The 24547-nt window shown below is 41.6% G+C and overlaps 1 protein-coding gene across 1 annotated transcript in view; it reads right to left on the minus strand.

Annotated features, from left to right (window-relative positions):
- Nucleotides 1–530: 530 nt before the first annotated feature.
- LOC132833340 (insulin-like growth factor-binding protein-like 1) overlaps nt 531–24547 on the minus strand; it is a 72940-nt gene continuing 48923 nt past the window's right edge. Inside the window, exons 2-5 of the mRNA XM_060851529.1 lie at nt 15226–15335; nt 9144–9260; nt 8472–8589; nt 531–1306 (exon numbers count right to left, since the gene is read on the minus strand). Coding sequence (XP_060707512.1) covers nt 1269–1306; nt 8472–8589; nt 9144–9260; nt 15226–15335 — 383 coding nt within the window. The 3' untranslated portion in view covers nt 531–1268. The remainder of the gene's footprint in view (nt 1307–8471; nt 8590–9143; nt 9261–15225; nt 15336–24547) is intronic.

A 24547-nucleotide genomic window follows, 5' to 3' on the forward strand; every position in this document is an offset into this window, starting at 1 on the left:
GATGAAGGAGTGTCGCTCCGAAAGCTAGTGCTTACAATTAAACCTGTTGGACTATAACCTGGTGTTGTGTGATTTTTAACTTTGTACTTTTCTATGTTCTCTAGCAAAACATTTTTAGCTGGTTTATGACCACACTAATAGGAAAAAAAATCATCAGTGGCACCTTTATAAGAATCCTTTAATAAATCTCTTTGGCTCTGGCAAAACTGACGCCTAGCTATAGAATTGTCCAATCCACAATTTGTGTTCTGACCCTGTCTTAAGTACTCTGCATTTTTTTTAGCTGTATTGCATACACAGTAGCTTATACATGTGTCATCTTTGTCCTTCAACAGTTCTCCAGTTGGCAAGCCTCACACTCTCTCTTACGATGGAACATGAAGCCAAAAATATTAACTTGATAATAACCAATTCAAACAAAGCAGAGGCATTCACTGAATTACTTCCTCTCACTGGAAGAAATAAAAGTCACTCCAAACAAATAAAGTATAAATTGAATAAGAACTCAAAAAATAAATAAAGGGAAAAGCTTTTGAAGAGAAGGATTTATTAAAACTTCAAAATGAACACAGAACAAAGACAACTAAATTGGTATGCATATCATGGTTACATTACAGCTTCAGGAGTTCTTTTTGAAAGCCTCCATATTGAATTAGCCTTAGCTGGATACTTCCTGTGATAGCACCCATTAACTCACAAGTCGTAATTTTTATTAAAATTGTAGCAGGGAACTCAACAGTTGTAAAGGTTCCACTTTGTTAATTCAGTACATTAGAAGATAAAATTCCTTAAAAATATAAAAGTACAGCTTTTAAAGAAATCTATAAAAAAGACTATTGGCAGCACTGCAGATGACCAGCCTAGTGTGTGGTTTAAAAGTTAAACGTTTTATCAGGGATGAAAGGTTAAAATTGGTTAATGTAGCATAAAATAATTTACTATAGCTAATTACTCTTGTTATGGTGCTACCATTTTACACGCAGTCTCCACATTTCATTGCTGCTGTGAGATTCAAATACTCACAATCTCACCCCTTTCTGTTCAAAACTAAATGATTTTGATTCTCAAGCCCCTGGAGATTTTGAAAGTTGCAACTTTTATGCTATGCCTACCAACGTTACCTTATAAAATGTACAAAAGTCAAAAAAAGGTACAAAATACTTCATTTGCAATATCGTTAGTTATATCACACCTTTACCTAATCCCTAAAAAGCACTGAATGGATTTATCCATGTGAAGTTGATGGTGATCACATTTGGAGTCAGGGCTTAGCTTTCTTCCTTTTGGACACCATTCCTCTTCTTACCTGAAAAAGTGCAAAGCAATTAAACAGTTTTCCAGAGAAATTAGCAATTCAAATCAAATTCCAAGACGAAACTGTTAAAGCTCAGCAGTTATACCCAATCAGAATCACAGAACTGTTATGAAGTTGAGGAGGTGTACTCTATCTTTAAGAGAGTTGAAAAGCTAGAAAGGACTGACAAAGCACAGAGAATTCTGAACAAGGTAATAATGTAACACTTAGTCAAAACAAATAGCAGTTTGTGGGTTGCCTTGAGACAAAAACAAATTCAAATTTGGCCAATCAGTTTAAATTATGCCCCAAGATGCCAAAATCCAATCAAATTTGAATTTAGTAGTTTGCTAATATTAAAACCAATGAAACAATCCGATGTTTTGGAGTATAAAACTGGAAATTTTGTAAAGTTAGGGGGAGAACTGCCAAAGACCAACAAATATAGACTGCTAGCTGAAGAGCTCTCTGAAAGGTACCGTCTGTGGGAAGTTTGTGTAGCAGAACACCGAGGCTGACCTGGAGAGCATCTACAGAGAAAAATCTTCAAAGGAGAATTGGCAAATCGGTTTTGAAATGTGACATTATTTTTGTAAATCATAATTCGGATTTTTAAAATCAGACTAGTATTGTAGAGTGGGAGGTAAAAGATAGGTTGAAGAGAAAGTAGTTGTAAACAGTTGTTGGTTTTAATATTCACTGTTGGACTTAAAGATTAAAGTTGTTAATTCTTACTTTAAGTAGTGACCTCTGGGATAGCTCTTTGCCTCTCGAATTTTAAAAGATTAAAGTATGAGGTGAATTTTTTCTGTGTGGCTGTTTAAATTAGCAGAGGGGTTTACCCTGTGTCATAACAGAAGTGTGACAGCACAGAAGGCCATTCAGTTCACCAGGCTGCACTGGCTCTTCAGTCAGCATTCTGCCTTACTGCCATTCTCCTATCTTTTCCGTGTCTTGGTACATGTTTTCTATTCAAATAATTATCTCATGAATACCTCAAGTGAACCTGCCTCCTTAACACTGTGAGGTAGTACATTCTGGCCCTGTTTGCAAATCACCTTGAATCTGGTTCTTGATCCTCTTACAAGCAGGAATAGTTCCTCATTACCTACTCGATCCAGCCCTCTTCTGATTTTGAAAACTTCTAGCAGATCTTCGTTTAATCTTCTCCACTGCAAATCTCGCTTTCTATCCTGGTAATGTAGATCATCGAATCCCTACAGTGTGGAAGAGGGCCATTCAGCCCATCAAGTCTGCACTGCTCCTCTGAAGAATATCCCATTCAGACCCAACCCCCTACCCTATCCTTGTAGCCCTGCATTTCCCATTGCTAACCCACCTAGCCTGCACATCCCTGGACACTATGGTCAATTTAGCACGACCAATCATCCAAACCATTTGTCTTTTGGATTCTGGGAGGAAGTCAGAGCACTCAGAGGAAATCCATGCAGAGAATATGTGAACTAAACACAGTCACTTGAGGATGGAATCGAACCCGGGTCCCTGGTGCTGTAAAGCAGCAGTGCTAACCACCCAACAGATGGCATGCAGATTGCTGGCTGCAGGTTCAGGATCTCTGGTGGATGTGGTCAGTCTCGTTGCTGATATGGACACACAGAAGACAGTTTAGTGTTTAATGATAATGACAGACTGTCCTGCCCAGAATGTTGGCAAGATAGGATCTGGTCTAACTCCATCAGCAGGGAATCACATCAACCTCATAGACTGGGGTTATTTGGGGGAACATAATTGATGTACAAAGAAGTATGCAAGGCATAGATTTAAGGTAAGGGGCAGGAGTTTAGAAAGGATGAGAAGGACTTGTTTTCACTCAAAGGATGGATGGTGGGAATCTGGAATTTACTGCCCATGAGAGCGGTAGAGGTAAAAACCTTCATAACATTGATTCAGTATTTAGGTGTGTACTTGTGATGTCAAGGCAGACAATGCTGTGAGCCAAGTGCAGGAAAATAGGGTTAGAATATTATGGTGGCTACTTTTTGACCAGCACAGACTCCATGGGCTGAAGGGCCATTTTCTCTGCTGTAGACCTCTGGGTCTTAATGAAAGCATTTGCAATGTCTCCAATCTATTCTCATAATGGAAGTTTTTCATCCCTGGAAAAGTTCTTGTAAATTCCTTCTACACTGTCTCTAATGTATTCATTTCCTTCCTCTAGAACTAACAAGTGTCTTGTTTAAATTCAGCATAACTCCTTGCATTGTATTCTATGCCTCCCTTAATAAAGGCGATGATACTGTATGCTTTACTTACTGCACTGTTCTCTGTCTTCTCCTGCCAACCTGAATGGTGTATGGAGATGTATATACAACAGCCCTTCTGCTTCTCCATCCTTTTAATTATTGTGCCACAATTTTACAATATCTGTTCATGCTCTTTATACCAAAATACATCATCTCAGCATGACTCTTTGCATTGAACTTCATCTGCTCCCCACTGGCTTTTCCACCAACCTGGCAATGTCACTTTGAAACTCTATTCTGTCTTCCTCACAGTTTATAATTCTTCCAGGTCTTGTATGATTCGCATTCTCAGAAGTTGCCCCCTGCACACCAAGATCTAGATATTAATATATATATCAGGAAAAGCAAAAAGATCCCCGGGGAACTCTACTACAAACATTCCCACTGCTTCAGAAATATCCATTGACTATTACTCTTTGCTTCCTGTCACTCAGCCAATTTTGTATCCATGTTGCTACCATTCCTTTTATTCAATGAGCTATGACTTTTCAGACCATTTTCTTGTATTAAATACCTTTTGAAAGTCCATGTGCACCACAGCAGCAACCACAAATGCTCCAATAACGCAAAAAAATCCTCTTTTATCAGAACACGTGCAGAATTTCCATCTCAACTAACAATTTGCCAAAGGCACTCACATTCTCAGAAATCACAGATTTTAAAGCTGTGTTCCTGAACAGTTTTACACATGGCAAGGTAATTACAGACAGAAACTAACATTCCTCCATTTTTAAGAAAAGGAAAAAGTAAATTATTTCCAGGGAGGCGGTGAAGCCCAGTTTAAACATTAATCAAATCTCCTTGAAATGGCAGAAATAGTCCGGCCCTTACTCTTACAAAGGTTTCCAGGTTTGAATCTAAGCCTTATTCCTTTTATAAAAGTGCATAGAAGATGAGGGCAGAGCGGTAGATGTGATCTATATGGACTTCAGTGAGACGTTCAACTAGGTTCCTCATGGGAGGCTGGTTAGCAAGGTTAGATCTCACGGAATACAGGGAGAACTAGCCACTTAGATACAGAACTGGCTCAAAGGTAGAAGACAGAGGGTTGTGGTGGAGGGTTGTTTTTCAGACTGGAGGCCTGTGACCAGTGGAGTGCCACAAGGATTGGTGCTGGGTCCTCTACTTTTTGTCATTTACATAAATGATTTGAATGCGAGCATAAGAGGTACAGTTAGTAAGTTTGCAGATGACACCAAAGTTGGAGGTGTAGTGGACAGCGAAGAAGGTTACCTCAGATTACAACAGGATCTTGAAGAGATGGGCCAAAGGACCGAGAAGTGGCAGATGGAGTTTAATTCAGATAAATGTGAGGTGTTGTATTTTGGAAAGATAAATGTTAGCAGGACTCATACACTTAATGGTAAGGTCCTAGGAAATGTTGCTGAACAAAGAAGCCTTGGAGTGCAGATTCATAGCTCCTTGAAAGTGGAGTCGCAGGTAGATAGGATAATGAAGAAGGCGTTTGGTATGCTTTCCTTTATTGGTCAGATTATTGATTACAGGAGTTGGGAGGTCATGTTGCAGCTGTACAGGACATTGGTTAGGCCACTGTTGGAATATTGCATGCAATTCTGGTCTCCTTCCTATTGGAAGGATGTTGTGAAACTTGAAAGGGTTCAGAAAAGATTTACAAGCATGTTGCCAGGGTTGGAGGATTTGAGCTATGGGGAGAGGCTGAACAGGCTGGGGCTGGTTTCCCTGGAGCATCTGAGGCTGAGGGGGGACCTTATAGAGGTTTACAAAATTATGAGGGTCATGGATAGGATAAATAGGCAAAGTCTTTTCCCTGGCGTGGGGGAGTCCAGAACTTAAGGGCATAGGTTTAGGGAGAGAGGGGAAAGATATAAAAGGGACCTAAGGGACAGATTTTTCATGCAGAGGATGGTCTGAGTATGGAACGAGCTGCCAGAGGAAGTGGTGGAGGCTGGTACAATTGCAACAGCTAAGAGGCATCTGGATGGGTATATGAATTGGAAGGGTTTGGAGAGATATGGGCTGGGTGCTGACAGGTGGGACTTGATTGGGTTGGGATATCTGGTTGGCATGGACAGGTTGGACAGTTGGACCATGCTGTACATCTCGCTGACTCTATGACTCTATAACCACAGGCCTCGGTAATAAATTTGTGAAGGAAAGTATTAAAGTGGAATGCTTCTGGGTGTAACCAGTGAACACAGATCAGCTTCTTCATAGGAAGAGAAGCTATTGTAAGAATCTTCTTCCATTGAATCACAGAACCCTTACAGTGTGGAAACAGGCCATTTAGCCCTGTGAGCATCCCACCCAAAGCCTACCCCTGAAACCCTACATGTCCCATGGCTAATCCACCCAGTCTGAACATCCCTGGATAATATGAAAAATTGAGCATGGCCAATCCACCTAACCTTCACATCTTTGAACTGGTGGAGGAACCTCGGATAGACATGGGGAGAATGTGCAAACTCCACATTGAGAGTCACCTGAAAATGGCATCGAACCTGGGTGCCTGGTGCTGTGAGGCAGCAGTGTTAACCACTGGGCCACTGTGCCGCCTGGAGTCATTGCTTCTGGTTTGGGTTACGCTTAATAAATAAAAGGATAAAACAAAAAATTTTCATTTCTGTACCAATAACTTATGTGGCAGGCAAATTAGTGGCAGCTGTCTATGGCTGATTTTAAGATAGCCTTGTGTAGAAGGATGGGCATGGGGGTATTAATTGATTTCTGGTGAGACTTCTGCTTGCATCTGGGAAGGAATTCCTTCCTCTGAGCACTGCCAGCCAATCAAACGGCTAGCATTTTCTTGCATCAGGAGTGGTGGCAATTGCTGAGATTTTAGGCAGTCCCCAAAGGGAATCTTCACAGGAGCTGGAGGAAGAGGTCAATGGGGTCACATCAAGCACACCAACAGGCTTCAGTAGGGTTGCAGGCTGCAGAGAAAGGCAAGAGAGAGGAGTTGAGGGTTATCAGATCAGTCACTATCAGATCTCATTGAATGGGAGAGCAGACTCGATGGGCCAAATGGCCTACTTCTGCTTCTATGTCTTGTGGTCAAAGGCCTGGGAGATGTGCGGGAGGAGGAACAGGAAATCTGGGGAGGCTAGACTCTGGAAACAGCATCTCTGATGGTCAAGTGGCATCAGTAAAGAAAGAAAACTACCCCTTTTCACCTCAGCAGTAGGAGGATTGAGACTTGAATCTCTTTAACCTTGGTTCCGGGCCCCCTTGCCACACCTAAAGTTGTGGTGGGGTTGTTGTGGTGGAGAAACACAGGAAGCTGTGTCTGTGGCATCAGCTCCAATTTTAAAGCCCTCTGCCCTCCTGCCAAGCTGTCTGCAGTGTACACTGTAAAACTCTGCTCATCGTGTCAGAATGAAGCAATGGACTGAGATAGAAAAAGGGAAAAAAATATGAATAATGGAGGATAGTAAATGGGATAAAAGAATGTAACGAAGGAAAACAGTCAGAATGGGAGAAACAGAATTGGAAAGACACAGAATTCCAGATTTAAAAGTAAAGGAGAGAGAAAAGAAAGAAAAGAAATTAAAAAAAGGGTCTGAGGGAAGAAAGTTAAAACTAAACATTTTCTTGTGGGCATCATAAATTATTTACTCATTAAGTCAATAATATTCTTTATTTGATTAGGCCACTTAAGGAATATTGCGTGCAATTCTGGTCTCCTTCCTATCGGAACTTGAAAGGGTTCAGAAAAGATTTGCAAGACTGTTGCCAGGGTTTGAGGATTTGAGCTATAGGGAGAGGCTGAACAGGCTGGGGCTGTTTTCCCTGGAGCGTCGGAGGCTGAGGGGCGACGTTATAGAGGTTTATAAAATCATGAGGGGCATGGATAGTGTAAATAAACAAAGTCTCTTCCCTGGGGTGGGAGAGTCCAGAACTAAAGGGTATAGATTTAGCGTGATAGGGATATGGGCCGGGTGCTGGCAGGTGGGACTAGATTGGGTTGGAATATCTGGTCGGCATGGACGAGTTGGACCGAGAGTCTGTTTCCGTGCTGTACATCTCTATGACTCTATGACTCCAGGACTTTGGATTAATAATAAGTGTTTGAGACTGGGGAAGTACAATTGTAAACATCAGATTTCTGCTGTTGGTTTTGGTCAGTGTTAAAAGGGCAGGTATTGTACTATCTGCCAATGAAGGGTCATTTTAAACCTCAGTTGTCATCCGTGGCCTTTCACAAGCTATCCCAAGGCAAGGTTTGAATCTCATCATCATGGTCACGAGCCACAGCAAACAACAGAAATAGCAAAGTTTGATGGTGATGGCAGAAGGACCAAAACCAAGGGATAACTGCTGTTTAAGGGCAGAATATCTGTTGAGTAACAGATTTGTATTTCCAATAATTAGACATAAGGAGTGCACCAGGAAACCAATTTTTATATTCATTTCCCTACTCATATTGCTGCAGCATGTGCCATGATCCAGGCACATTAATTTGGTCCATGTTATGGTGCCAGAGAAATCTGGCTGTGTATTATTACAGAATTGAGTGTGGCATATAGAGAGAGAGTTGAAGGAAATGTTGGCGAATCTCAGAGCTGTGAAGTAACTATGACCTCAATAGTCATATGATAGAAGGTAGGAGGTTGGGACTTGTACAGCTCAGCACAAGCTGGTCTGTAGTCTTACCATCATTGACAGTAAGACGAAATATGGCCCGAGCTGCATGAAAAACAGGAAAACTCATGCGAAAATACAACAAACTTAAAATGTCCAGTTCAACAATACCTGCTGGCTGTAACTAAGTCCCATTCCAAATGTGGAAACTGGGATTTTCTCCTCTGGTGACGCTGAAGGTAAACTCAGTGCAGTATTACTTCTGACTGGATCTCAGCAGACGTCCGAGGGTCAGACTTGCAAAATGCTACATCCCTGGAAAGTAATGGTCATTTCCTGGATGTTAATCATACCTTTAGCTCGAGAGGCTTTCTCCGTGACCTTGATTGTACCTTCTGTCTGAGCCTCTCCAAGGATATTGCTGGCATGACACTGATAGACACCTTCATCTTCCTTCGTCAGTGGATTAATCTGAGTTACAAGGGAGAGTTTTGAAAATAAGAAGTTTGAATAATATTCCTAAGGGCAGAAACAAGAATGGCGTTAAACGGTAAAACTGCATGGACTTCTGCAGAAGAAGGTCAAGCAAATCAATCTGAATACTATCACTGAATCTAAAACTGAGGTTCAACAACTGCATATTAACATTGATCAATAATAGTCTTGTAATGGAAATAGTAAGTAAAATGTAACAAAACTCATCCATCTTGACGTCGCGGTGTAGACTTTTTATATCCTTCTTGCTAGACTCCGCCTCACACATAAAGGTGAGCACAACAGTTCTGGATGACTAGCAGGGAGCACTACTCACAGTCAGCTTTGATTCATGCTCCCACTGAGTGTGATTTTCCTCTTTGGATCTGAGATTTAGCATGCAGCATTGGTCAGGATTGATGGAAGCACATATCCCACTGGGAACTCTGTGGTGCACTGCTATTGTATCGTATAACTTTGCCAGTCCCTTTGTTTCAGTATTCTCTGTCTCCTTCCACCTAATTACATCCTAGGCAAAACTGTCTTCTTACCAAAACCCATCCTGTGCTTTCATGTTTGGAAGGTCCACCACGAACCTGAACCGCAACATTCACTCGGTCGCCAGGTAACTCCTCCAAGAGCTTGACTCCTTTGGGAGACTCAGTAACCTGCTCCCAATAAATAAACAACTGAGAATTAGAAAAGATAAAAGCAACTAGTTTCTCAATAACGAACCGTTACAATACAGATCTACAAAATGGGATGTAGCAGCAATAAAGAAAGGTGTATTTGATCCAAAAATATAGATAATTCACTTCAGACAATAGTACTGGCCAGCTAAGAGATCTTAAAAATTTACAATGTAAACAAGATAACAATTTATGACTAAAAATTAATATTACATCTTAGATATTCTCTTGGGCACAATGGTGCTGGTGCCCTTCAGCAATTGAACGGTCTAATGTTAGAGATAAACAAGAGGTAGCAGCATCATTTCCCACATTCTGCACTTTACCCTAATTCAATTGGTCACGCTTACCTCAGAAGGTATTGGGCTCATAGTCCAACTTGAGGACATGGCTGGAAAATCTCAGCTCAAAAAATGTTGATCTTGCACTTTGTGCGCCTTTCCTGCAGCTGCAACATTGAATTCTATTATCTGAATGCACTTTGTAAGGTATGATCTGCCTGTACTGCACACAAAACAAAACTTTTCACTGTTCCTAGTATATGTGACAATAATAAATCAAGTGAAAATCTAAGCTGACACTTAAACGAGGGAGTGCTGTAGTGTCAGAGGTGCTATTTTTCAGATGAGACATTAAAACGAGGGTCTCCCTGCCCACTCAAGTTGGTATATAGTATCCTATAGCAGAGCTGTATGCTAAGGGAGCGGGTGTCTTGGCTAAATTTGTAACTCTCAGTCACAGTCACTGAAAAGAGAACAGATTGTGTGTTCACTGTATCATTGCAGTTTGTGGGTGATTGCTTCGTGAAAACTGGCTGCTCCTTTTCGTATCTTACAACAGTGACTCATTTCTTTAGACTTAATTACTTGTCAAATGCTTGGGACATCCTGGGTCAGAATGATGTCATATAAATGTTAAGTCTTTTTTCCCTAATTTCCAGGAGTCTGTTCCTAAAATTAGTACCTAATCATAAAATCCAGGGATAAAACAATTATAATCATTTATCATCCAACTTGACTAGCCTTTTAATTGTGCCATCAAAGGTCCTTCTCCATTGTTCCAGAGAGAGAGACTGAGAACTATTAATGATTCAAAGCCAAATATGAATCATTAAAATCCAGTTCTTACAAATCATGAGGGAATGCAAAAATAATAGCTGTAGCAAATTCCTAATCTCAGTTCCATTCTCAAAAAATTGGATGGAATGAAAAAAACCACCTAATCTTGTCACTTTTACAGCGTGACCAGCCCCTATGGTTACCTTTGTTCCTCAAATGTTAACTCATGTTAACCAGATGAGGAGAAACTGTTCTCACTTGGAAACAGATCAGGAACTAGAGGGGACAGCTTTAAAATGTATTTCAAAAGAAGCAATTGTGTGGTGAGAAAGAAACGTTTCCACAGAGCGAGTAGTTGGTGTCCAGAATACACTGCCTGGAAGTGTGGTGGAAGTAGGTTCAACTGAGGCAATCCAGAACAGCATTGGATGTTTATTTAAATAGAAACAGGGTTAAAGGGATCGGGCTGGAGATGGGCACTAAGTTAAAATGGCAGAAAACCAGCGTGGACAAGATAGACCAAGTGCTTCTTTCTGCACAATAACAATTCTGTAATTTTATGAACAGCAGAAGATGTTCATACATATATTAGTTTTCAGTTTTGGTCCTCAGCCTGTAAGTTGCAGTTTTGTATTTAATTAAAAAAAGATTGCTTCTATGTGCCTAATATATGTGCCTTCTATGTGCCTTTAATGCCTAATTTCAGGACATTGGTGAGGCTGTTGCTGAAACATCATTTTCATTTAGTGAATTAAATCGTCTACTTTTTCTCTTGGAGTCATGAAACTACCTCTTGCAATTCTCAAAATGAGGAGGGGCCATGCTAGCCAATGGGCTCAGCTAGAGTAAAATAAACCATTATTTGCATAAGTTTGAAACAGATTGTGTTTTATAAACTGGCCATCCTCTTTTAATGTTCGATGTCTGCTGTCGATGCTTGTTTAAACTGAAGCAAAATTCACTTTCATTTCAAATTCAATCCTTAGACGTAACCCAACTCCAAATTTTTTCAGGTAAAGAAAATAATGAAAGGTCACAAAATATAACAAGTATCAAAGATATTATTCTGTCAGCACTTCTTATAGAGATGTACAGCATGGAAACATTCCCTTTGATTTAATTTGTCCATCCTAACCAGATATCCGAAGTAAATTTAAATTATTTACTAGCATTTGGCCCATATCACTCTAAACCCTTCCTATTCATATACTCATTCAGATGTCTTTTAAATTTTGTAATTGTATCAGCCTCCTCCACTACCTTTGGCAGCTCATTCCATACATGCACCACCCTCTGTGTGAAAATGTTGCCTCTTGGGTCTCTTTAAAATCTTTCCCCTCTCACCTTGAACCCATGTCCTGTAGTTCTGGACTCTCCCATGCCAGGGAAATGACCTTGACTATTCACCCTGTTCATGCCCTCATGATTTTATAAACCTCTATAAGGTCACCTCTCAGCCTCTGATGCTGCAGGGAAAACAGGCCCAGCCTATTCACCCTCTCCCTCAAATCTTCCAACCCTGGCAACATTCTTGTAAATCTTTTCTGAACCTTACCAAGTTTTATAAGACCTTTCCTAAAGCAGGGAGGCCAGAAATGAGTGCAGTATTCCAAAAGCAGCCTATAGAATTGTTATTAAATGAAATTATCCAGGGGTTACTGACTGTGTGACTATTCTATGAGAAGTTAAGGCCAGATTTAGTTGTGTGGTGGTAATAGCCAAAATCTTGTGCCACTCCACCTTCTAAATTGAGCAGCAAACATTCTCATCCAGCATATGCTACACCACATCGATTTTTTTTGCAAATTTTCAAATGAAACCCTTTCAATTTCAATGTCTTTTTCTGTGATATTGTGAACACTGGGATAAAATGTGCAAAATTTCATCTATTGATTGTCCCATTTCTTTTTGCACGTCTCACAGTCATAGAGTCATAGAGACATACGGGAACAGACCTTTTCGTCCAAATCGTCCATGCCGACCAGCTATCCTAACCCAATCTAATCCCACCTCCCAGCACCCAGCCTATATCCCTCTAAACCCTTCCTATTCATATACCCATCCAGATGCCACTTAAATGCTGCAATTGTACAGCTTCCACCACTTCCTCTGGCAGCCCATTCCACACATACACCACCCTCTATGTGAAAAAGTTGCCCCTTAGGTCTCTTTTATATTTTTCCCCCTTACCCTAAACCTATGGCCTCTAGTTCTGGGCTCCTCCACCGCAGGGAAAATACCTTGTTTAATTACCCTATCCATGCCCCTCATGATTTTATAAACCTCTGTACGGTCACCCCCTCAGCCTTCCTTTAATGGAAATTAAAAATGGGTTAGAATTATATGTCTAGCTCATGAGCTTGCCAATATTTTACATCAAAGGCAATATTTCCCAATACCCTTTGTTCTAATGTAAGATGCCTGAATGATCTGGGTTAAAAATCACACAACACCGGGTTATAGTCCAACAGGTTTAATTGGAAGCACACTAGCTTTCGGAGCATCACTCCTTCATCAGGTCATTGTGGAGGTCTCCACTACCACCTGATGAAGGAGCGACGCTCTGAAAGCTAGTGTGCTTTCAATTTAACCTGTTGGACTATAACCTGGTGTTGTGTGATTTTTAACTTTATACACCCCAGTCCAACACCGGCATCTCCAATCATGAATGATCTGGCACCTTCTTAGTTTGCTGATTTTCGGTTTTCTTGTCTGGGAACTTGGTTTCTCTCCAGCTACCCACTGTGACTAAAACTCCTGCTTATGAAGGAGAATTATTTTCCCTCAGAATTAAATACCATTTCAGTTGTTCATAACTACCAGAGGTCCTGCTGTTGTGTTTCACAGATTGTAATCCTTTTCCCAAAGAATGTTTTGACACAATACTGAGGAGGAGTTTACCCAACAATTTCTAATCTGTATCAGCAACATTAGACATAGTATCTGAGAGGTGAATGTCTGACAGTGGAACTGCACATTAACCAGCCAACAACTACCTCCAGAGGGCAGATTGCAAAGGCAGAAAACATCTCCTGATAATAAAAGCTGTCTACAAAAAACAACAGGAGAGGTAGGAGTTAAATCTCTCAGAACAGAGCAGCACCTAAAAAGGCATGACATAGGATCCCTATGGTGTGGAAGTGGGCCATTCGGCCCACACTGACTCTCCAACCCAATCCCTGAAACTGTGCATTTCCCATGGCTAATCCACCTAACCTGCACACAATGGGCAATTTAGCATAGCTAATCCCTATGTTTTCAGAACATAGAAGGAAACCAGGGCTCCTGGAGGAAAACCATGCAAAGAACATGCAAATTCCTGGAGTGTAAAATCCAGCCCAAACTTTGGACCCAATACTTTAGGCCACAGGAGGAGACCAGGGTTCCTGATGGAAAACCATGCAGAGAACGTGCAAACTCCACAGTCACCAAGCTTGGAATCAAACCCAGGTTCCTGGCATTGTGAGGCAGCACTGCTAGCCACTGTGCCATCCTAGTCATCACCGGTCATCTTTGGCTGATAGACGTCAAGGTCTGGGTTGTGCTGGATTATGTTAAATCTATGTTACTAGATTTAATAACCCACAGAATGTGGCTTCAGCTCCTGCCATAGCAGTGTGTGAATTTTAATTGGTTTTAAATAACAGCTCCTGAAATAAATCAGAAATTAAAATGCTGATGTCAGTGAAAATAACAATGGAGCTGTCAGATGGTTGGAAAAATATAATTCAACAACCTGGTGAATAGCCTTTAGAGAAGGAGGGCTGCTGAATTTACCCAGTCTGGTTTGTGCCCGCAGTTCCCCATATACCAACATGATGGCTCTTAGCTGCCACTTGAAGTGACCATTTGGCTAAATATTTCCCAGACTCTCTCATTGTGCTTCTTGCCAGCGCAAAAGTGAATGTGAAATTCAAGGGGGACAGAACATTGGACAACAGTCTTTGTATAAGACTTGAATGACTGTCTCAGTATTGACTTCTGTCTAATTAAAGACTGTCTGGGCTGAATTTTATATGCCAGAGTATGCTCTTCCTGCCACTTACCTCCATCTTGTCCCACAATTCTTTGGTGGGGAGAGTCGGGGAGCAGGGAGGAGTGGTAGCGGGTGATTGGGGAGGGATTGGAGAACTTCTGCCCACCCAGACTTGGACCTTTTGATATACTTTACCCAACTATTGGTCACTTAAGGTCCTTATTCCTCTCACCTCACCACTATTTTACATACAGGGGGATGTCCACTGCATGTGGAAACTGCCAACGAACAGCTGGCGATGGGCAATGGGTGATGGTAGTGGTGGTTTGGAGTGGGGTGGGGAAGGGGGCCAGGGATCCTCCTTTGTGGCTCCCTTGTGCCCACTGGAGTAAAATGCACCAAATTCACCTTTTGCCCTTCCCCAGCCAATCTTTCAAGCTCTGTCCCACGCCAACAACCACCGATGCGTTGCTGGGATCTGTCTGCCTGATCCCAGTGTCACCCCAGACATACCTCCATTGTGCAATGAAGTAGCTATGACCTCAGCAGTCACGTGATAGAGACTCTGCTAGCAGGTTGGAATTAAAAGAGTTCCAGGTCTGCTCCTCTACTATCAGGTCTATATTGTTAATAATGTTGTTCGACAATACACCTTGTGTTTTGGTTTGGCCTGAATTTATCTGAACGGATGAACCCACACTGAAACATGAATGATTTCACAACTCAAGAACTTGCAATGCTGGAAAGCAAGAACAAAGTTTTGCAGATAAAACCTTCAAAGTATTTTCTTTAGTAGAGATGAAATTCAGCAACAATAAAGTTATGTTGGAACCTTTCATTATCTGAGTCCTTTACATGGATGAATGTACTAAAATGAATTGACATGAGGCAAATTGCATTGCTGTCCTACCTTCCTCCAAGTGATAATGGGAGTTGGAACAGCTTTCACTTCACAGGATAGGTAGACTTGAGCACCAGTCACATTCTGGACCGAGATTGGTGTGAGTACAATGATAGGAGCTGTGAAAAAGCAAATCATTGAAACATTTACATTCCAGAAACAGGAACGTTTTGGACTGAATTGATCCTTACCAGTGCAGCAGTTCAACGTTCAGGTTGTGAAGTTTTTCATCTTGCTATTTCCTACTTTTTGGCAAATGTTTCAGAGGGCAAAGTAAATGATTTACTCCCTCTGCTGGCTGACATTGCACTTACTTTCAGAGTGAAATCAGGAAGGAATATTTTACACAGTATTGTAGATCATTATAGAACTCTTCCCTTTAGAACAGGATTGTCCAGCAGGCAGCTCCTGGGCCATGCTGTGACCCACTCAGGGGTCCTATCTGACCTGTGACATGGGTTTTAAATACATGTAAAATAAATCAAAAATTCTTCAATCTGATCAGAGGCCAATCAGTCTTTTTATCCCAAGTTTGTTGATAGCTCCAACAAGGTTAAGTTGAGCAGAAAATGTGGATGCCAAATCATTTGAAATTTGCAAGACTGAGATCCAGTAGATTTTTAGGTAACTCAGGGATATGTATCAAGTATGTGTAAAAGGGCCCAAGATATGACCAGCTATTATATAGTTAGAATGGAGGAGTAGACTTGATGGGTGCCAAATGAGCTAGGAGAAAGTGAGGACTGCAGATGCTGGAGATCAGAACTGAAATTGTGTTGCTGGAAAAGTGCAGCAGGTCAGGCAGCATCCAAGGAGCAGGAGAATCGACGTTTCGGGCATGAGCCCTTCTTCAGGAAGCTGTTATTCTTACGTTCCTTGTTGTGTGCTTCCAATGGAGACACAGTCCTTTCCCACCTTGGCTTTGCATTTTGTCTCTCTGATTATTTCCTGGTACTATTAGCATTTAGCATAACAAAAACAAAACAGTGCCCATGTACTTGCTGGAATGGGATTTAGCAGATCTCACTGGATTAGGCGTCCTTTGAGTTGTTGGAACAATCTTATAATATTGCCCAATCAGGAACCAGACTGCAGTGAAATCATTCAGTTAGTTTGGGTTACGTTGGAATATCCATGAAGTAAAGTAAAATCCATCAAATACCAGTAGGGATGGGCTCTTGGCTTCAGTTCTTTTCATCTGTGGAAAGACTGAGATGCCAACATCACATAGTTTCTTCAGTCAAACATCATTGCCAGTATGATATATTCTGAGTGCTGCCCTAGATGAAGCTCATCTAACATAACATAACATAATGTAACATATAACATAACAAATCAAAACAAACTTCTGAATTCTGAAGAAAAGTCATCTCGGTCTGGGAACATTAACTCTGTTTTTCTGTCAACAGAGCTGCCTGATCTGCTGAGTTTCACCAGAATTTTCTTTTCTTAATGAAGATCGAGTTCTGGGTGAGACAGCTGTCTTGAACTCCATTAACATCACTATTTATTGTGTTACAAAATGACAGAATTGTGCATTGTACAGGTTCTGTGCTTCCTCACGTTAATGTACATTACACACACATACAACTGCTGACTGAAAACACTACACTGACTCTATTGCACTGAAGGAGTAACTGGAGGCAAGATGGGTACCTTTATACTGCAACATCACATGTAACTGGCTTAAAATACACTGCCTTCCTGGCCTCGAATCGATTCATTAACACAACTAGGTCATTGCCAATCAATATTAGAGTGTGTTCAGAAGCATACTGTCTGAATAGACTGGATTACACTTCAGAAATTGATTAAATGCTCTGAATTTCAGAATTGATTGTTCTTTTCTCTGATTAAAACCAATGTGTTTGAGTTCTGGTTTCAGTGTTCTGTCCCAACGTTCCTTCAATTGCAAACTGTGGCAGAAACCCACAACACCCAAGAAATAGCACCGTAACATTTCAGTGAATTGCTACTGTCAAAGGTAGCAAAGAAATGGTTGCAGTCCCTGTCAAAGTATGTATACATGCACATACATATTGTTTACAAAACATTACCTATTGATTGAACATCAGGTTGCAATATTTGGTAGAAAGTGTGTCAAGCATAGTAGTTGATCCCTTTGTTAAATTTTGTTCATTCAGTGTTGCATTTCAGTTTTGTATTTGAGGCAATTATACAATCACTAGAGTGCAGAAAAAGGCCATTCAGTCCATCAAGTCTGCAATGACCCTCCAAACAGCATTCCACCCAGACTCAACTGATTTCTATAACACTGCATTTCCCAAGGCCAATCCACCTACTCTGCACATCTTTGGACTGAGGGAAGAAAATGGAGTACCTGATGGAAACCCACACAGACATAAGGAAAACATGCAAACTCAACAAAAACAGTCACCCAAGGCTAGAATTGAACTTGGGCTCCTGGCACTGACATATAGCAGTGCTAACCACTGAGCCACCTTTTTATTAAGGAACTTGTGCATTATGAAAGCTAGTCACAAGGACTGGAAGTTAGATGACAAGACCATAAGACAGAAGAGCAGAAATTAGGCCATTCAGCCCATCCAGTCTGCTCTGCCATTTAACAATGTCTGATAAGTTTCTCAATCCCATTCTCCCGCTTTCTGTCTGTAACCCTTGATCCTCTTGATACCCAAGAACCTATCTATCTCTGTCTTAAATATATTCAATGACCTGGCCTCCTGTGGCAATGAATTCCATTGATTCCCCACTCTCTGGCTGAAGAGGTTTCTCCTTATCTCTGTTCTAAAAGGTCTTCCCTCTATTCTAAGGCTATGCCCTTGGGTCTGCTGAGTTCTGCTGCATTAAATTTTGAGTACAATTCCAAAACATTTAATTGGCTATGAACCAAATGTCCTGAGAATATGAATAGGTGCTATTTAAATTCAACTTTTTTTTCTCTCTTGATTTCACACCAAGTGGAAGAAACGTGTATGGAGGTGGAAGCAGTGGTAATCTGTCTGGCCCTTCCCATTGAGACACATGGGAAATTATTCCCCTGCTCAAACCCAATAGGAAGCCCCAGTTCCTTGATGATGGGGAGCTTGGGTGGTAATGGACTGCTGTCACCATTCAGATATTTGATTGGATGGGCCATAGGAAGAAAGCATAACCATCATGGAAAGAGGAGAGATATCAGAGATTTCTCTGGAGTTTGGAGGCTTTCTGCAGGCACTGGCTATTCCTGTCACAATGACCTCCCTGCACTGGCCTTTAGTTACAACTGCTGTCTGCTCCCACTGACATTAGAGTTGGTCTGTCAATGAATGGAGGACCCACAGATCAGCAGATAGTTGTCCTTCTCACCTACTGACAGGAATAATTTAAGGCAGCAATCCAGAGGAAGGCAGTGAGATCGGTGTCTTCTCACATTTTTACTTGTCTCCTAGAGAGGCAGGGTTAAAAGAAATGCCTTTCAGGAAAAAAAATAGAAAAAGACCTTGTTATCTGTACGAAACCTTGGAATGCAACTGTACAATGTAGCCATTTACAATTTGACATACATTTGGGGAGGTAAAAAAAGCATATATTTGCATTATAAAAGCACAAGATTGTACACTAATAGTGACCTTGACCATCACTTGATTGTCTAACCAGACACAATAAACCACTCCCTATTAACTGTCATTCCAGATAATCAGGAGTCTGTTTCCCAGGACGAGGCTGTTTGAAATTTCTAAAAATGCACAATACTGGAATGAAGCCAAAATTGGTTTGTAACTGCTCTCAAGCAGTTGAGGGTCTGAAAAGTTCCATAATTTTGTCACTCTATCTAATTCTATTGGGAATGAGTCCCAGGATGACAAACAGACTGCTGCAGCAATGTCTATGGGAGTTCTGTGTCCACCGTTCACAAAGATTGCTACATGAGCGTATGAAGGGGGCCTTAAGCTGGGAGCTCTCGTCCCCTCATTCCCACAAAGGCTTGGTTAACCTTGGCTGGCCCCCTCAAGGCCCAATGATTTTGAAAATGCATCACAACACCTTGTTTTTCTCCACTCTGCCGTGTGTAGCTGCAACAGATAAATACAGCACAGCATCCTTAAAGGGGAAAACTGAGCCCATCACAGAGAGACAGCAGGCTGCTGAAAGCACTGAAATCCTGCAACATAAATGCAATCCAGGCAGTTACTGCTGTAAATTAGATGGCAGACCAATTTAAAATGCTTTTCAGTTCAGAAGTACAAAGAAGATTTGACCTGGATGTCGCTGGGCAGAAATGTAGGTGGTAGAGTTTACCGTGTAATAAAGCAGGGCCTAATGAGGTCTTTAAAAAGCTGCTCGCCTAACGACACTGTTGGAGCTTATTATGAAGTCCCCAGTAAATCAATCTTCTTACTAATGAAGTAGCAGAGTGCTGTTAAAGGAGGCAATTGCACGTTTGCCAAATACCCTTCAATTATGAGCGAACCTACAGTATCTGCAGGGAATCTGGACCCCCCCCCCTCCCCCCCATGGACTACACATAGATTTTGATCATACAGCTTTTATATTTCACAGTGATCTATCAAGGGCCATCTGCTCAGAATACTCCATCTGTAAAATTATGAAGAAGGCAATATCTGCAGCAATGCCTTTTTAAAAAGAAGCACACAACGACTGAAACAACACTTTATTGCAAAGCAATTTCCTGAAGCAGCCTTTAATTAACAACAGGAATACACATGCACAAAATCCTAGCCAGTTGCTCAATATCCAAGGAGCCAGAGATCATTTTGATAATTATTTTGTCTTATAGATAAAAGTAATCCATTCTAATGTTCTTTAGTGACCATTCCCAGCCAACTCTCTCCGCCCTCCAATTAACCTACTTATCAGCATTTTTCCTATTTAATAACCGCTGCTCAAAGCTCCTAATTCTGTTGCAAAATCCTTTTCTACAGTGTAAAACCAAACTTTGAGCAGACATGATCAAAATTAACAGCAAAACTCCTAAGTCAGCAGTCCCCAGTTGCCCCCAAAAATGGCTTAGATGCACAGACAAAGAAATGACAATGAGGGAGCCAATCAATGCACCTCATTGATGTGTTGCGAGATGCATGTCTTACCATATAATGTAGTCATGCAATTATTTAGGATGGATATTTGGGAGAAAATAGGACAGTGGGTTAGCCTGCTCACCCAACCTTCCTCACCCACCACCTCTTCAGTCTTGACAACATTTAAATACAGAGAAGTGGCCTTAAGCAGTTAGTTTTGTAGAGAGGCAGTTTTTTTTCAGAAGCTTACTCGATGCTGTTTTGCCACTGGAACATACACCCCTCAACAATGTCACAATTCAAAGAAGGATCCAGGATAGTTGTCAGGAAGCACAACTTCAAACACATTTAGATTGATACCTGCAATAGTTAGGTACTGGAGGCAAAAGCTCACATCATTTGGAGACATTTAGACAGTGATGGGGGATCATCAATTTGCATGGAAAGATGGACTAGAAGGGACAACTGCCTCAGTATGCCTGTGCTTTGTGATTATACAGAATTCATAGAACTCCACAATATGGAAGCCAACCATTCAGCCCATTAAATCCACAGCAACCCTCCAAACAGCAATCCCATTCAGATCCACCCCCCTACTCTATCCCTGTAACCCTGCATTTCCCATGGCTAATCCTCCGAGGCCTGCACTTCCTTGAACGATGAGAAGAAACTGGAGGAAACCCATGCAGATGTGGGAGAATATTCAAACTCCACACAGACAGTCATCCAAGACTGGAATCAAACCCAGGTCCCTGGCGCTGTGAAGCAGCAGTGCTAACCACTGATCCACTGTGCCACCCTAAAGTGGTCCAGTTTAGGATCGAAAGCCAACCATTGATTTTAACCCCATCACAAAAAGCATTCCCATACCAACTATTCCACCCTCTCCTTGGTCACCTCAGCTATTTGACCCTGAGTTGAGCATCCAACTTCATGTCCTCTCCAGTACCCAAATCTCTGTCCAAGCACTCTATGATCTGTACTTCCTTGTTTGTTATGATCTGCCTGTATTGCTTGCAAAACAAAGCTTTTCACTATACTTTGGTACATGTGACAGCAATAAATCAAATTAAATCTTCCACCACTGTAATAGTGACCATCTCCACTTCTTATTCACACGATCTGCTAAAGCCCTTGACTGTGATTTTATTATCTCCACACTCAATGAATCCACTGCCTTCCTGCTTAGCGTCCAAACCTTCAACCCCAAAACCTCAGTTCATCCAGAACTTTGCTGCCCAAATCCTACCTCTCTCAAGCTCCTAATCACCTGGGATATTCTGTTTTGTTTTCATGCTGTAACTTTCCATGTAGAATCTTGAAGAATAGGACACTTATGCAACGCCACAAAGTCCGGATTACAGGTTATATCCCTTTATTTTCACACTATTGTTAGATATTGCTGACAGAGCTGATCAGTTTAAAATTAACTCGAACCAATGAACAGGGAGCCAGAGGCACTGGCACAAGACAGGGACAGCTGTCACATGCTTTCACCATCACTAATTTAGCACTTGCAGCCTGCTGCCTTGCATTGGCAAAAAGCCGGTGTTTATTCTGTGTGAAGTCCCCTTTGCAATGGGGAGGAGTCAAGCTACCTACTTTAAACAACTTGAAAAAATATAAATGAGATATCACATGACTCAGAAAAAAATTATTTTGAAGTACGTCTATCATGGGTTGAGAGCGTCTCTAGCAATGCCAGTATTTCATAGAACTGACATGGCATAGAGGGAGGCCATTCAGTCCACTCTACTTACACTGGCTTCCTGAATGAACCTAGTCACAAACCTTACACAATCATCATTTTCAGTTAACCATATTTAGTCCCTTCTAAATAGCTCAACTGAACTTGTAGACATTCTGTTCAGGTAGATTATGACATATCTGAGGCAGTTGGGACTTGATCCCTAGAGGTAGGGACACTACCAGTAAGTCACAAGGGCCCACAATGGAACTTGTATCCTATTCCTAATTACCCATCAGAAGGTAATGGGAAGTCCATGTGGCAGGAGGTACAGTGCTGATGGGGAGGGAGTTCCAGAGTTTTGACAGCAAAACAATTTCAGATCACGTTGCTTTGTGGCACTTGCAGATGGTGGAGTTTCATTGCAAAATGTTTTTTTACTTCTAGGTGATACAGTTTGTGGTTTAGAATATGTGTTTGAAAGAGCCTTAGTAAGTTATTACTGTGTATCTTGTTGGTAGGACTCTCTGCTACCACCTGTGCATTGGCAGTGGAGAGCGTGAATGGTTAATTTGCTGGTCGGGGTGCCAATTAAGAGACTGGTTTTGTCCTGTGTGCTGTTTGGCTTCTTGAGTTTTGTTGGAGTCACATTCATCTAGTGAGTTGGGGAAAATTCCATCAGACTCCCAATTTGTTGCTTGTAGGTGGTGCTGCATGGTACTGAGCATTGTGCAATCATCAGGTGACACCTCCACTTCTGACTGTTTGATAGAGTAAAGGTCATTGACTACGCAGCTGAGGATGGTTGGACATAGGAAACAGCCTCTTATAGCATGGCCCTGAAACCGAGATGATTCGACTTCAAGAATCATTGCCAAAGTTCCCTCTGAGCTGTGTGGCTACATACACACAGTTGCTCCAGTATTCTTTGCGTGGTAATTGGCTTTGACATACTGATTGCATCATTGACTTGTGTTCCAGAACTCGCTGTTGCATCGACCTCAGAGGTTCATGCAGCTGGAAAGAAAATTAGAGGGAGCTCTGATCATAGCCATCTTCCTTTGTACAATATATGGCTCCAACTCCAGTGGCATGTTCCCCCCCCCCCACCGATTCCCACTGAGTTCAATTTTGCCAGGGTTCCTTGATGCCACACTTAGTCAACTGCTGCCTAGATGTCAAGGGCTGTCAATTTCACCTACCCTGTTGCGATCTGTTCTTTCATCCATGTTTTGATCGAGGGTGAAATGAGGTCAGGAGCAGTGTGGCCCTGACGGAATCCAGCCTTTGGGTCATTTAGCAAGTTATTGCTGAGCAAGTGCTACTTAATGGCACTGTTGACGACACCTTCCATCACATTGCTGACAGCTGGGAGCAGGCTGATGGGTTAATAGCTTGCTGCCTTTGAATTGTTCTATTTATTGCAGATAGAACATAACCGGGCAGTTTTCCATATTGTCAGATAGATGCCAGTCTTGCAGTTGTGCTGGCACAGATTGGTTCGGGAGGCGGTTAATTCTGAAGCACAAGTTTTCAGCATGATAGCCAGAATGTTATAAGGGTCCATCCAGTCAGTTCAACTTCTTCTTGATATCATGGAGAGTGAATTGAATGGCTGAAGATTGGTTGTCTCAATAGGAGGCTGAAACAGATCATCCATCTGGCATCTTAGGCAGAAGACAAATGCAAAAGATTCAAACTTGTCTTTTACACCCGTATGAGGGTGAGGATTTTTGTGAGTTCTCTTCCTTCAGAAAATTGTTTGATTCTTCATCACCATTCATACTTGGGATAAGGCAGGATTGCAGAGCTCAGAGTTTAGCCTTGTCTATTTCATGCTACTTCTGTCATCTGGCATGAGTAGTCCTGTCTTATTGTTTCATCAGATTCAGCTCGACTTTTACGGATGCCTGGTGCTACCCCTGGCATGTCCTCCTCCACTCTTCATTGAAATAAGACTGATTCCCAGCTTGATATTAATGATAGAAAATGATTGATATGCTGGACTGTGCGGTTACAGATTGATTAGATTAGATTCCCCATAGTATGGAAACAGGCCCTTCGGCTCAACACGTCCACACCAACCCCGAAAAATAACCCACCCAGACCCATTCCCTACCCTGTATTTACCCCTGACTAATACACTAACACTATGGGTAATTTAGCATGGCAAATTCACCTGACCTGCTCATCTTTGGATTGTGCTTATGTGCAATTCTGCTCCTGCTAATGATCAACAGGGTCTCATGGATGCTCAGGTCTTGAACAGGTAGTTTTGTTTTGTATTCACCCCATTTAGCACTGTGACACTACCAAAACCCCAGTAAATGACATGCTCAGTGGAAAGACAGGACTTCCTCTTCACAAGGACTCTGCAGTAGTCACAATTACCTATATTGAGCTTATAGCTGAAAATGTGTTGCTGGAAAAGCGCAGCAGGTCAGGCAGCATCCAAGGAACAGGAAATTCGATGTTTTGGGCATAAGCCCTTCTTCAGGCTTATGCCAACATGGTAATTTTAACACAGTTCTGAATGCATCTAACAGGGTGAGAATAACAAGGTTGTGCTATCTATTAGGAATTTCTTCAATAAAACGTATGTCATGGTTTTTAGAAAGTTGTATTACGCTAAGTGGAATAG

The sequence above is a fragment of the Hemiscyllium ocellatum genome, chromosome 36 (assembly GCF_020745735.1).
Source record: "Hemiscyllium ocellatum isolate sHemOce1 chromosome 36, sHemOce1.pat.X.cur, whole genome shotgun sequence".
Lineage (NCBI taxonomy): Eukaryota > Metazoa > Chordata > Chondrichthyes > Orectolobiformes > Hemiscylliidae > Hemiscyllium > Hemiscyllium ocellatum.